The sequence below is a fragment of the Rhipicephalus microplus genome, chromosome 3 (assembly GCF_043290135.1).
Source record: "Rhipicephalus microplus isolate Deutch F79 chromosome 3, USDA_Rmic, whole genome shotgun sequence".
In the NCBI taxonomy this organism is placed as follows: domain Eukaryota; kingdom Metazoa; phylum Arthropoda; class Arachnida; order Ixodida; family Ixodidae; genus Rhipicephalus; species Rhipicephalus microplus.
The window spans coordinates 259556021-259568606 of record NC_134702.1 but is presented as its reverse complement, the minus strand read 5'-3'; the positions used below and the strand labels follow the sequence as shown (position 1 = coordinate 259568606).

At 41.9% G+C, this 12586-nt stretch overlaps 2 protein-coding genes across 4 annotated transcripts in view; one reads left to right on the top strand and one right to left on the bottom strand.

Annotated features, from left to right (window-relative positions):
- The window catches only part of LOC119168498 (general transcription factor 3C polypeptide 3), a 223399-nt gene extending 220888 nt beyond the window's left edge, over positions 1-2511 (bottom strand). For both annotated transcript variants that reach the window (XM_037419903.2, XM_037419907.2), the window contains exon 1: positions 2286-2511. In XM_037419903.2, the coding sequence (XP_037275800.2) occupies positions 2286-2366 (81 nt within the window). In that variant the 5' untranslated portion in view covers positions 2367-2511. The remainder of the gene's footprint in view (positions 1-2285) is intronic.
- Positions 2512-2927: 416 nt separating this feature from the next.
- Positions 2928-12586, top strand: part of mRpL20 (mitochondrial ribosomal protein L20) — a 32920-nt gene continuing 23261 nt past the window's right edge. The window contains exons 1-2 of one of the 2 annotated variants that reach the window (XM_075890958.1): positions 2928-3299; positions 11954-12064. In XM_075890958.1, coding sequence (XP_075747073.1) covers positions 3207-3299; positions 11954-12064 — 204 coding nt within the window. In that variant the 5' untranslated portion in view covers positions 2928-3206. The remainder of the gene's footprint in view (positions 3300-11953; positions 12065-12586) is intronic. The other variant, XM_037419921.2, reaches the window with a different exon arrangement.

Genomic DNA, 12586 nt, shown 5'->3' with positions numbered 1-12586 from the left:
TCCGCTAAAGTTCCCCCTCCATTTAAGCCTGGAAACAAACAGTTATTACTGAATTATAGACTGATTTCTCTTACGTCTCACTCATGCAAAATTCTCAAACACATATTATACAAACACATCATTGAAATTCTGGAGTCAAATAACACTTTATGCGATGCTCAGCATGGCTTGCGACGTGGTCACAGCACCCTAACCCAACTCAGTGAATTCACTCATGATATCGTCGCAGCTCTCGATGTACGCGACCAAATCAACGCAATCTTCATTGATTTTTCAAAGGCGTTCAACACTGTATCGCACTGTAAACTACTAAAAAAGCTCTCTGTCATCCCGAACAATCAAGCATTAAATAATTGGATTTCTTCTTTTCTTTCGTATCGGTTTCAGTACGTACAATTTAAGTCTTTTCAATCATCTGTTTCCCGTGTAACTTCCGGCGGGCCTCAAGGCTCCATACTAGGCTCTCTAGTTTTTCTAGTTTACATAAATGATTTACCACATAATATTCCCATTAAAATTCACATGTACACTGACGACTGCACCTTGTACCATACGATTAAAACCTCCAAAGATCACATCATTCTTAATGATTATCATTTGCATCAATCCAAACATGGTGTGACAATTGGCAGATACAAATTACCCTCCGTAAAACTGTCTCCATGTTATTTACTGAATGCTCATTTTTCTCTTCTTCTGTTTATTGGTTTCGTGGTGCACCTCTGAAAAATGTGTCTCAATACAAATATTTAGGCCTTTTATTTACTAAGGATCTGTCTTGGTCACATCACATTGAAGTAATGTGTAATCATGTCCTTAGAACACTGGGGTACCTACAACGTACTCTACGTTTGGCCCCAACTAACATAAGGCTCCTGACTTATCAAACCTTAATTCACCCAATACTTGAGTACGACAGGTATTTTTCACCTAGTTCTCATCCTCACAGACTTCAGCTTACTACTCTCTCTTTTCGTCATGTCGAATCGTTGAAGTTCTTTTACAGTTCTTTTACGTACTCATTCACAGTCCACGATTCCCTTCATTCAGCGACTACATCACACGTGCAAAACCAACTTACACTAGATATCATCATGATTTGAACATGTCTTCTTTTAATCACTGAACAAATGGTTTTTAATGCAGTTTTTTTGTCGGCACCATTGAATTATAGAATGTGTTGCCCGGCCGTGTTAAATCTTTATCACGTAATGAATTCATTTTGTACATCACTAATCCCTGATCTTCATTCTCTGTACCTCTTGCCTTGTATTTCAATTTGTTTCGTATTCTGCATCCACTCCTGCGATAGCCTGGCTGAAGGCTGTTAAAATAAAAATAAATAAATATCCTGCTCATCGCATCTCGCAACCCGTCAGCCGTGATAAAGCCGTATACCATACCCGTGCCCGCACCGCCACGCATATGCAATCCTTTTTTGTCAAGACTGATGCTGATGACCTCTGATGGATGGCGCTTACCCACAGAGGGGGTTGAGCCAAGAACCGGGCGGCAGGATACTTAAATGAAACTAAATTGAAAATGAAGCCAATCTGAAAAAGTAGCTTAAAATATTACTACCAAAAAGCAAAAATGTTTGCTGAGCAAGCGGTCAAACCATGTTTTGTTTCTGAAAGACATAACTACGAATTATAAACTAAAGATCTGAAAAGGTAGGGGTTCACTAGCATGGTAATCTTTTAGTTGCGTTGATGTAATCAAACACCGCGGAGCATACATCCCTGTGGCAATAACCAAATGAAGTTCCGCCAAGTGATAAAATTAGTGGTAGATTTACTTGTATTTCAAGCTTTTGTAATGGGGCTACTAAAAATCTTTTTCTCTGATAAGAATAACGATGACAGAATAAAAAGAAATGTTCAATTGTTTCAATTTCGTTGCACCAAATGCATAGCGGTGACGCCTTGAGCCGAGCTTTATTAAGGTAATAATTTAGTTGTGGAACTGCACAGCGCAATCTGGTATAAGTGACCTCTAACTGGCGAGATACCAGATTGCGCTGTGCAGTTCCACAAGACTGCCATCGACTGGAACAATATTCTCTCAGACATCGTCCTTCACGTCAACCACGCTCACTTCAACAACTCCGTTGAGTCACACTTCTCATGTAAAACCCTGTGGGTCCTTGGTGTATTTTCAATGCAAAAAGAAAAAAAAAAACTCTCGAGAAGGTTTTCAGGACGCGACAAGCGTGTTTCAGCCAATGAAACCCGGACAGATTGAAAAAATACCGGCGAGTACGCGCGCTCACACGACACACTCACATGTTTCCTAAGCGCCTTGTACGCCTGCCATTGGTCTTCGGAGATTTCTCCGAGCAGGCACTTGAACGGATCGTCCGTCATCGCGAAGTGAACGTTCGCGTCTTTCACTACAACGAGAGGTAGCTTTGACTATAGTTATAGTGAGAACCACAGTCAACTGCTTGCGAGGTTGTTTTCGTTGTTGCCCCTGGTAAACAGCAAAGAGGGAAAGGTGTGAAAACAGCTGGCCCACCCCACTCCAAGTCCGAATCGTAATTCCACCACGGTGGCACTGCAGTCGGAGACAGACTAGAGGTAGGCTAGACGGCGCATGCCGTCACCCCGATTCGAAGGGGAGGGCTTTAATCATCATCATCATCATCGACTGCATTGTTTTCTGCAGTCGCAGTGGTGTTGGTGAAACACCATGTTCGACAATCTATAACGGAGCGACCTTTTTGTTGAGGACGTAATGGCAGTGTATAGGTGTTCTGCGGTATGACGATAGTTATAGCGCGAGAACAAAACGACGACACAGAAACAATAAGGACACGAAAGACACGAGCGCTAACTTCCAACTCTCTGTTGGAACTATCTGTTGGAAGTTAGCGCTCGTGTGTTTCGTGTCCTTCTTGTCTCTGTGTCGTCGTTTTGTTCTCGCGCTATAACTATCGTCATGCCATACCAACTAGCCCAAGCTGCCACACTTCTGTGGTAACGCGTAGTTGCTCTGTGACGTAGTACGCAGCCATGACGATGGTTTGGGAGTTTTGGTGATCCGGCCACAAAACACCTACCCGGCCCGATTCAAAGAGCAGTGCATTTCTCTATAAGCAGTGTTTCAGTATCATCATCATCGTCGTCGTGGTTTAATACTGGACGCGGAATGCTCGGCAGCTGCTCTGCGCACGTGTGAAGCATAGTCTCGTTACTACTGCCGCCATGGTTTTTCTTAGCGCAGTGAACTTTGGGCGCAAGGTAAAAAGCGGCGCCAGGCAATTCTGGAAAAGGCAGCGCATCTTCCAGATCTCTGCGGTGAGTGGGTATATCGGGTCGTGCAGCTGAGGAGGGAAAGCTTTTGCTTGGTGCGCTTGAAGAGGTGGCAGCACTTGTGGTTTTGTCCAAGCAATGAAGCTGTTTAGAAAACACTTATTGCAACCATCTCAAAGCCTTGAAAATGGTTGCTTTGAGCGTACGAGCTGACGTTCCACTGAAGTACATGTCTAACTGAAATCTATAGTTAATTGGTTACTTTCTTTCAACCATTGCACAAGTCCGTGGCGTAGTGTCAGCTGGTCTGCATCGCCCTTGGGTTCTTGGGGAGACCGTGGTTGCTCGTAGTGTTCATGTTGTTCCATAACCTCCTCTATGTTCACGCGAATGTGGTTGCGCTAGACCTCGCTGCTGCAGCTGTTTTACTGTCGCTTAGGGCGGGCCGAGAAAGGCTCAAATAGACCGTACTATTTCTGGACATGTGGTTACTTCGCCGTGCTTCGGCAATTTCCAGCATTTTGTGTTCGTGCTCTGGCATCCCACGAAACACAAGAAAAGCTAAAAAACTTCTAGTGAATGTCTGAAAAGGATCGCTCAAAAGTATATGAGAAGTCTTGTTGAGAAGTTATTTAAACCTAAACAGCTTGAAAACCTCCTGTAGCTGTGCTAACGCCAGGTTATTATACGGCTAGAAAACTTCCAGCAAGAAGTCTAAAAAACGTCTTTCTAAATTTTTTAAAGAACCTTTGTAAGCGTTTACTATACTTTTTTTTTCAGAAGCCTAATAAACTTCTTGCCAAGATTCTAAAAAGACCTTGCTAGATCTTTTAACACCTTTTTTAGACATTTATTTTTCATGCAAACCAGCGTTTCCCATGGTTAATTTGCTGCACCATTTCAGCGTTTTATAATCTGTGCATTTAGCTGTTCACTGTCGAGAGTGTCAAGTAGGAACAGCAACATAATTTGGCAACAAATTATTGCTGGCACTATTCTAATCAGCAAAATTGGTGCAATAATTGTTGAATTAATTTGTGACTGCCATCCATCATTATGATAATCTGTTTTGCTTGGAGACAAGACGGGCTTTTTAACGTCAACTCATTATTGTTTCTGGTGTTGCCTGGAATGCATTATACTACACATCTAAAAGTAAATGCAAAATTTTTACAAATCTTGTTGCATACTTGTAACCTTTATTAAACATAACAATGACTGCACACTTTGTCCCAAAACTTGCATGATTTATAGTAACTATAATTATACAAAGCGATTGAGGGGATGGCCAGATGCTTGGTCCAGGAACCTGCACACATATAAAAGGCACAAACTGTTCTCTTCGAGCTGACTTCTATCAGTGCAACGAAATTTAAAAGGCTAGTTTAGCAAACACATTGGCCCAGTAACAAATATACAAAGGTAGAAAATTTGTTACAGCTAAAAAGCAGCAGTCGAACAATTGATTTTTTGACACTCCTAAATTTAGGTGTCTTAGAAACATGAGTAGTTGAAATTAATGGGTTTGACCACAAATCTGTGTTTAGCAATCAAATTGTGGTTTTAGCAGCACCCCGAATTCTAATTCCATCCCAAAATACTCGTGCAAAAGACACAGTGAAGATAAAAATGCTACAGTATTCCAGAATGCCTTCTGTCAGTCATCATTAACAATGATAAACATTTTTAGGTATCACTAATATATGCACAAATGGTTAGGTACTGGCAAAGCTAGGTAGTATTAAGTGTGACAATAGAAAATCACTTGATTGCACTTACAGCATTAAATTTGAGAAGACAGTGCAGTAAGGTTACAGTAACAATAAAACAAAATATTCAGTCAATATTATAGTGAAATTAAAACCATTGATCTGCTACAGCCTTATTGCAGTGCAAAAAGTTCAATTTTAAGTGAACTGCAGATTACACATAAATTAAACATGACATAAAACCTTAGAAAGCAGCACCGACCTATTCAGAGACGTGCTTTGTGCTTGTATAATATTCAGCCTTAAGACCAGAAAACTGCTTTTGCATATGAGTTATGTGTCCAGGGGAACACAAAGTAAGACAATAATGCTGTCAGCTGCCCAATCAACTAAGAATACCGAAATTTTGGTGCCTGCAATAAGTGGGTATGTTTGCATAGAACAGTTAGTGGCAGTCATTTTTCTAGACACTCCCACTTGGAAAAATTCTTCTAGCATGTCTGTGCTCCAAGATATTCCACTCGGGAAGTTTATTGTGCTTTTCATGATTACGCATGCAAAGCAGCGAGGATCACCAAAACATTACTCCCTGGTGAGACAAGCAGTCAGTGCTTGTTATTCCAGCCGGTAGTAAAAGGTAACCAATATAATGCTAGTCTATGGCTGCAATCCATGATCAGATTATATGCAGCACCTCAGGGAGTAGTAGCTGTGTGCTAGTGCTCGCTGTCCTGCATGCAAAATCATACAAAAGCCTCAACTATACTTTCCAGCGGGATATGTGAGCAGAGGCATGCCAGAATTCTTTCGACCTATGTATAAATGTGACTGGCTCGAAATTTTAATTCGTGCATGGCCGCCTGCTGCAGTCACTAATAAGTTCATTATTGAATCTTATTCAATGGCACGACTGACACTTATACTTATTGTTGCACATTGTGTACCCCTGAGCACTTAGCTATCTGCAAAGGTGGCTTTTACACACACAACTTACAGCACTGACTTTTTTAAAGAAAAACAAAAGGCTTAATATTCAACATCCTGAACATGCAAGCTACTTGAATACAGCAACCAGGTGGCTCAGGGAAGTTCCCTTTCCATAGGAAACAGACCTCATGCGCAGCTGCTGTACATTCAGTAGCCAACTTTTCCACGAGTCATCATTGATGACAGGTTTGCCCGGAATTCTTTCACACTCAGTTTGTACGAAGTGCATGCATAGGCTGCAATGGAAACACCAAAAAAACAATTTAGTGACATGTGTCTCTTAGAAAAACTGAATTTGTCAGTATATTTAAAATGATTTCTAACTATGTGTCTTAAAACAAGCAGGATGTAAACAAACTAAAGATGCTACAAGCACAACTGTCTTGATGTTTTTGGCGAACACAGTTGCAACCTTATGAAAGAAGATGCAATTTCCACATCGCAGATGTGTCAAAACCATGCTTGAATTGCGCTCGTGCATAGTGCGTTAAAAGCAAATTCAATGATACCTCAATACATGATGGTATGCACTTTCATCAAGTATCCACTGCAGGCAACCTATATTATTGAACATGAATTTGATTTCCAATACAACTTATGTAGCTTTTTCCAGGCTGCTCGCACTAGAGCAATTATACCTATAATGTCGTCAATTGGTGTCAATAAGTTCCTATTGTGTGCTGCCAAATTATGGTCATCAGTTTCAATCATTCTGGTTGGCTAAAATGGCACCACAGGCTGTCAATGAAAAAAAAAAAAAACCATATGAGGCACGCATCTTGAATCACACACCATTCCAATAAAGCATGCAAGCTTCTGCAACCTTCTCTGGGAACCAGAATCTTGGAAGCTATTGACCGCGATCTAGCAATAAGATCTGATGAAACTGATTTCCGAATTTGTGTAATTCCTTCAATGCCAATAGCTTGAAAACTTGCAGTCTATATTTATTATTCTCAAATAAATACGGTGCCCAATTATACATTTTAACAGCCATACGTGCATGACTTATGCATGCTTACGATGATTTATAACATTATTGCGAGTTTTGAGTGATAAATAAAATATTAATTCTGCACAGACCACAGATTCTGTCAACACCTGTAGCGCATGCCTAGAAAGTTTACTTTATCCAATATACAGTTAAGCTTGTCGTTGATCAGAAAATTTCATTGGAGGTAGTGCTATAAACTGTTCTTAATTTTCATACACGTAAAAGTGTTCAGCAAAGTTTCAACACCAAGGTTGGGCGAGGTGCATAAAATATTTAATAAACCAAATCAAAATACAAGCGTAGTGGAAACAAGCAGAGTAAAATCGATGATGCTCGAACGCATGGGCTTATGACTGAATTAGTGCTCACACAGTAAGGTAAAGCAATTTGGCCACATTTAGGCATGAAATATTCGTTTGAAAATATGGTTCAGGATAAACGAATGGCTTAAAATGCACGGATTCAGGCCGCATTAGGCAACCTATGTTGCTGGTGTATACCGAAAGTTAGAATTTTACTAAATGAGCTGCATGAATACTTAAATGTTGGTGCAACCTTTGCGAACCCTACCTAAGACGATGCAACACGCTGCACACGAACACGCATCAACTCGAGTATCATGGTAGTTTTTAAGACGCGTGCCGGCGCGGATGCACACACCGGCATACGTTCGGCCACTCGCAAGGAAAAAATTGAGAGACGCCAAACAGAACCTTGCCAAAACTTCTCTGATATTAGTCATAACATATAAATACTGTAGCTGTATAAAATGGAACATACAGCAGATAAAACTGCCTTAGACACGTTCACTTCAATAGCACACAATATGAACAGGCATCACCGCCTACAGCTAACAATCGCCCCAGAATTAATAAACAAAAATGGTTGCTCGCGAGCAGGGCCCCCTCCAACACCCCTGCCAACAGAGGCGAACAGCTGCCACAACTCTGCTCGAACCTGCCGCCGAATTCCCGCAACACATGCAAGCTTCACTCTCCACACAAAAGAAAAAACTTGTCCGCGCTTAACTTCACACTACTTTGCCTTTACACTGCTAAAGTACTACAGAAAAGCTGGGTCCCCATGTAAACAAAAGCTCACTTATCGTGCACATGGTAGGAAAAATATGGTGAATGATAGCAAAGCGCCGACAGCAGCAGTGTGGTACATACCTGGCGAGTGCTCCATGATACGAACCCACATGTCTTCGCTTGAGTATAGCACATCTTCGTAATCAGCAGCACTGGCAGAACACAAAACACGAACACGAAGCGCAAGCACACTTTTAAAACACGAGAGAAACCCACTCGAACCCGCTTCTTCAAGAGGCGACTGAGCGGCCGGTAAGCATGCCAGACAAGTAAAATTTTTCTAGCCGCGCAGATGCACACAGCGTTTGCGCATCTTAGTTTCTTAATGCTGACTAAAGAGCTCAATTATTACATTTAAATTGCAAAAAATATGTAAAAATATATACTACATAAATATGTAGAACGAATGCTATTTTGGTTAAAAAAAAAAAAAGAAACGTGCAAAACACCCCCGAGATCTCATCCGCAAATTCTACCCAAGCTCTAGAAAATAATTTTAGTAAGTGTTTTGAAAAAGACTTCTTGTAAAGAATGTTTTCTCAACGTCTTCTAAAAAATTTACTTTGAAAAACATTTATTCAACGTCAAATAATATACTTAGATGTCCGCATACCTTTCTAGACGTTTCGTGAAGTTTATACGACATTTCGTGTTTTTTGGGGATAGCACGTGTACCCGGACCTCACTAGCAAAATTTCTCCTTTATCGAGGTTCGACCGTCGCGGCCAGTATTCAACCCATGACTTTCAGCCGAAGACCACCGCGGCAGACGACCACCATTTTTGCCAATTCTGCCATATCATTAGAGTTCCTTCGTCGCTAACCACAAAGCACTACTCATGTCACGTGCATACCAAATTAGGAAAAACTTGAGTTGCAAAGTTAGAAGCAGCCCAGGACCAATTTTGTCATTTTATCTCGCAGAGCACTATAATGACAAGGCCAATGGATCGAGTTAACGCTCCTCTGCCTCGCCGCGGTGGTCTAGGGGCTAAGCCACTCGACTACTGGCCCGCCAATCGTGGTATCGAATCCTGGCTGTGGCGGCTGAATTTTTGACGGAGGCGAAAATTCTGTAGGCTCAGATGTGGGTGCGCGTTAAAGGGGCCCTGTTACACTTTTGTGAAAGCCTTATTTAGCACCCGAAGGCATGTAGCGATGGTAACAGAGACTACTGCAACAAAAGTTATGGAAACTGGCGCTCGGAAAGTGAAGTTATAAGTCTAAAGTTCAAAACTCAAAGAGACAACGAGAAAAAACATTCTTTCGCATTTCACTCGCCTGCTGACGGCAAAGACCGCTTCCAATCGCAGCGTGCATCTGAAAGACATACTGGAAATATCACCTCATGGTGGCCTTTCGACAATACCTCACTACCACTCTTTTTGATGGCGACGTTAGCATGGTTTCTACGAACTTGTGCATCGGCTAGTAGACGCTCTCATGGTGAAACTTTGGAGTGAGAGAAAGTGCGAATTTATTAAAAGGCAGAGAGATTGGCCTGAGCTAGTTCGCTCTAGCCTGCTACTCTACACAGGGGATAAGGGAAAGGAGAAGGAAAGAGGGATGAAGGGTGATGATGTGGACAAGAAGAGGTGGTGCGTATGTACAGTAGTCACTTGACGAAACTTTGGAGATACACACATACGTTTTGGAGATACACACATACGCTTTGGGCAGGGTCAATTCTCAGCTTGCTTGCAAGACGCGCTCTACGGCAACGCCGGCGCCCACCTCCTGTCACATTTTTGGCTTGCTAAAAACGCGGCATGCGTTTCCACCTTTAATTGTTGGTGTACCATAGCCTCTTTCACAGGCTAAGTGTTGTGTTCGTTGTTCTGAAGAAACGGAAATGATTTCTCTCTGAGGAAGTGTATGAATGTTTTGCTGTTTTTAGCATTTAGTGATATGGGCTATCTACCACCATATAAATGTTGCACGCTATTTGTTGTTGTCAAGCCAAAAAAAGCGAATGGACCTTGTCATCACTTCCCATAACAAAAATAGCCAATGTGTGTCGCCGTAGTCTGAAATCAAGGTAGTTTGTCCCGTGAATTAATATAGTAACAGCATTGATTTCGGCGTTGCCATTTGCGCAATGATACCAGCGCCTTCCACAGCACCAAAAGAACCAATGAAAAATACATGCTCAAATAGTGTCACAGGGCCCCTTTAACGAACCCCAGGTGGTTGAAATTCCTGGAGCTCTCCACTGCGATGTCTCTCATAATCGGATGGTGGTTATGGAATGTTAAGCCCCACATATCATGAGTTGAACCTCCTCTGGTAGATAACACATGAGGATATTTGCCTCTTATTTATCACTCATAAATAACCCCATACTTTCGGTCCCCACTAACACAATTCAACATCCTTCTTGCTCATTGCGAAGATTGCATAACTTTGGCTACACCCACATATACAAATGCTTTTAATTTCTCATCACTCCCGTGCGCAATTTCCCTTTATACAGGCCAACCAGAAAGAGAGCTGTGTTGCTTCCAGGCCCAAGTTTGCTGGTGTGATTCAAGAGCATACCCACTAAAGCAATCAGTGTAAGCTGTATACACCCGAGAATTAACTTCCATAACGTTTGTGTCACCCACTATTATATAACACTTTTGTTTTCAGATAACAGGTCGTTAGGCATGGAGCCAGAAGAAAAATTGGATATGTTATAACACTTTTGTTTTCAGACAACAGGTTGTTAGGCATGGAGCCAGAAAGAAAATTGGATATGTTAGAGGTGGTTGATCTGTAAACACCACCAAGCATAAGACCTTCAGAATTGTATGCCTGTAGGGGACCACCTGAGTAGCCAGGCACTGGTGGCCTCTGCAGTCAGCTGGTGCGAATCGGGAAGGCTGCGAGGCGCTGGGGGACTACTTAAGTAGCCAGGCGCTAGTGGCCTCTGCGGTCAGCTGGTGCGAAGCGTGGAGGTCGCGACGCGCTCTTCATACTTCGTCGGCTGACGCCCTCAGCTGAAAACATTCATGCTGCCGCTCATGAGCATTTGATCACACTTCAAGTGAAGATGAAGTCATTGTTCTGCTCAGCTCATTTCAAGTTAGAAAAGATTATATTAATAAAAAGTGGGCTTCCTTTCAATGTTATAAATGACGCAATGTATAGCATGGACCATATATAGGTCCTGTGGTTGCAAACAAGTGCATCTTCACTGTTTTTTTCCTAAAAGGTGTCGAAAATAATTTTGAGTAAAAAATAGGAATATAAATCTACATTTAACGAGGATAACCAGGTTCTTTATAGATAATGCAGTAGACAATCTGACCATTAGTGGAGTTATCTCAATTTGTGTTCCGAGCGATATCTGTCCCTTTAAAGCTTGTCTCGTTAATGACACAATTGACTAAGATACAATCCAGTCATTTGTCTGTCACATATAACCCAACTGATCACTTGAAGATTGTTGTGCGAGCTCTGCAGATTCTACTTGCGCAACTTAGAAATGATTTGCCAGCATGAGCTGATTCAGATCTCCAAGTATGGAGGAATCGGCATAAAGTTCAGTTTTAACAAGAGATTAAATTACTATATTTTAGATTGTTCTTGGAGCTGGGGATGTGCTCAAAAATGACAGCTTTTGAGGTGTTGCCTTGCTTTTACAACAAGAAGCTCTGGATTAAAATTTTTCATGCCGTTTTGGTGAACTGGAATTAAAGATGAGGTCGGAGAGCAGCTGTGTGGTTGTTTGAAGTTTTCGGTATCGTGATACTGAAAATCTGTGCCTCTGTGTGAACAGCAACAATCGCTACAGATGTCATGCAGCAGTGCAAGCAAACATTTGAATGCACTGGCCATATGCCTTTGGCAAGTGCCAGGTAATCTTGGGAGCATGCGGGGTAGTCATTTTAAATAGTGAGTCTGTGCTTACCTGTGTGGCCTTTCCTGCTACAGAACTTCTATGGAAGGCGGCGCAACTGCTATCGACTGGCGATACGCAGTGTCCAGAAAGCCCTGATTCACTCGCAGGATGGGCGGCGAGCCAAACGGGATGAGCTACAACGGGTGAGTTGTGGTGGGCCGAACAAGCTTTGTGCATGGCTGCTATCCAGAGTACTTTTCAAAGTTTCACTTTTGCGCACATTCTTTGGGAACCTAATTCCACTATAATGTTGCTCACATCATGTGATGTGGGAAGTTGTCCCTTTGTAGGGCAGTAGTAGAAATGTGTACATCTATTTCTCTCTGTTCAAGACACCCATAATGAAAAAAAAAGGCCGAAATTGGATCTGCTCTTACTGGTCATGTGATCTGCCAAGATGCAGGAGAAGGCTATTTCAAGTTCTTGCTTCGTTACGACATGTGGCGCAGACAGCTAATTGGATGATAACTGTCCGCTGCCCAAATGAACGCATTGAAAGCATCGCTTCAGCATGTCTCTAAAGTGTCCCATTTTAATTGTTCTTACTGAGCAGAACCTAGCCATTCTTTTGCGACACTATTGGATATTTTCGCTGCCGTTATTATTCAGTTTTTTTTTTCAACAAACCAAAATTATCATGATATAAACAAAGTTTAATATGATGT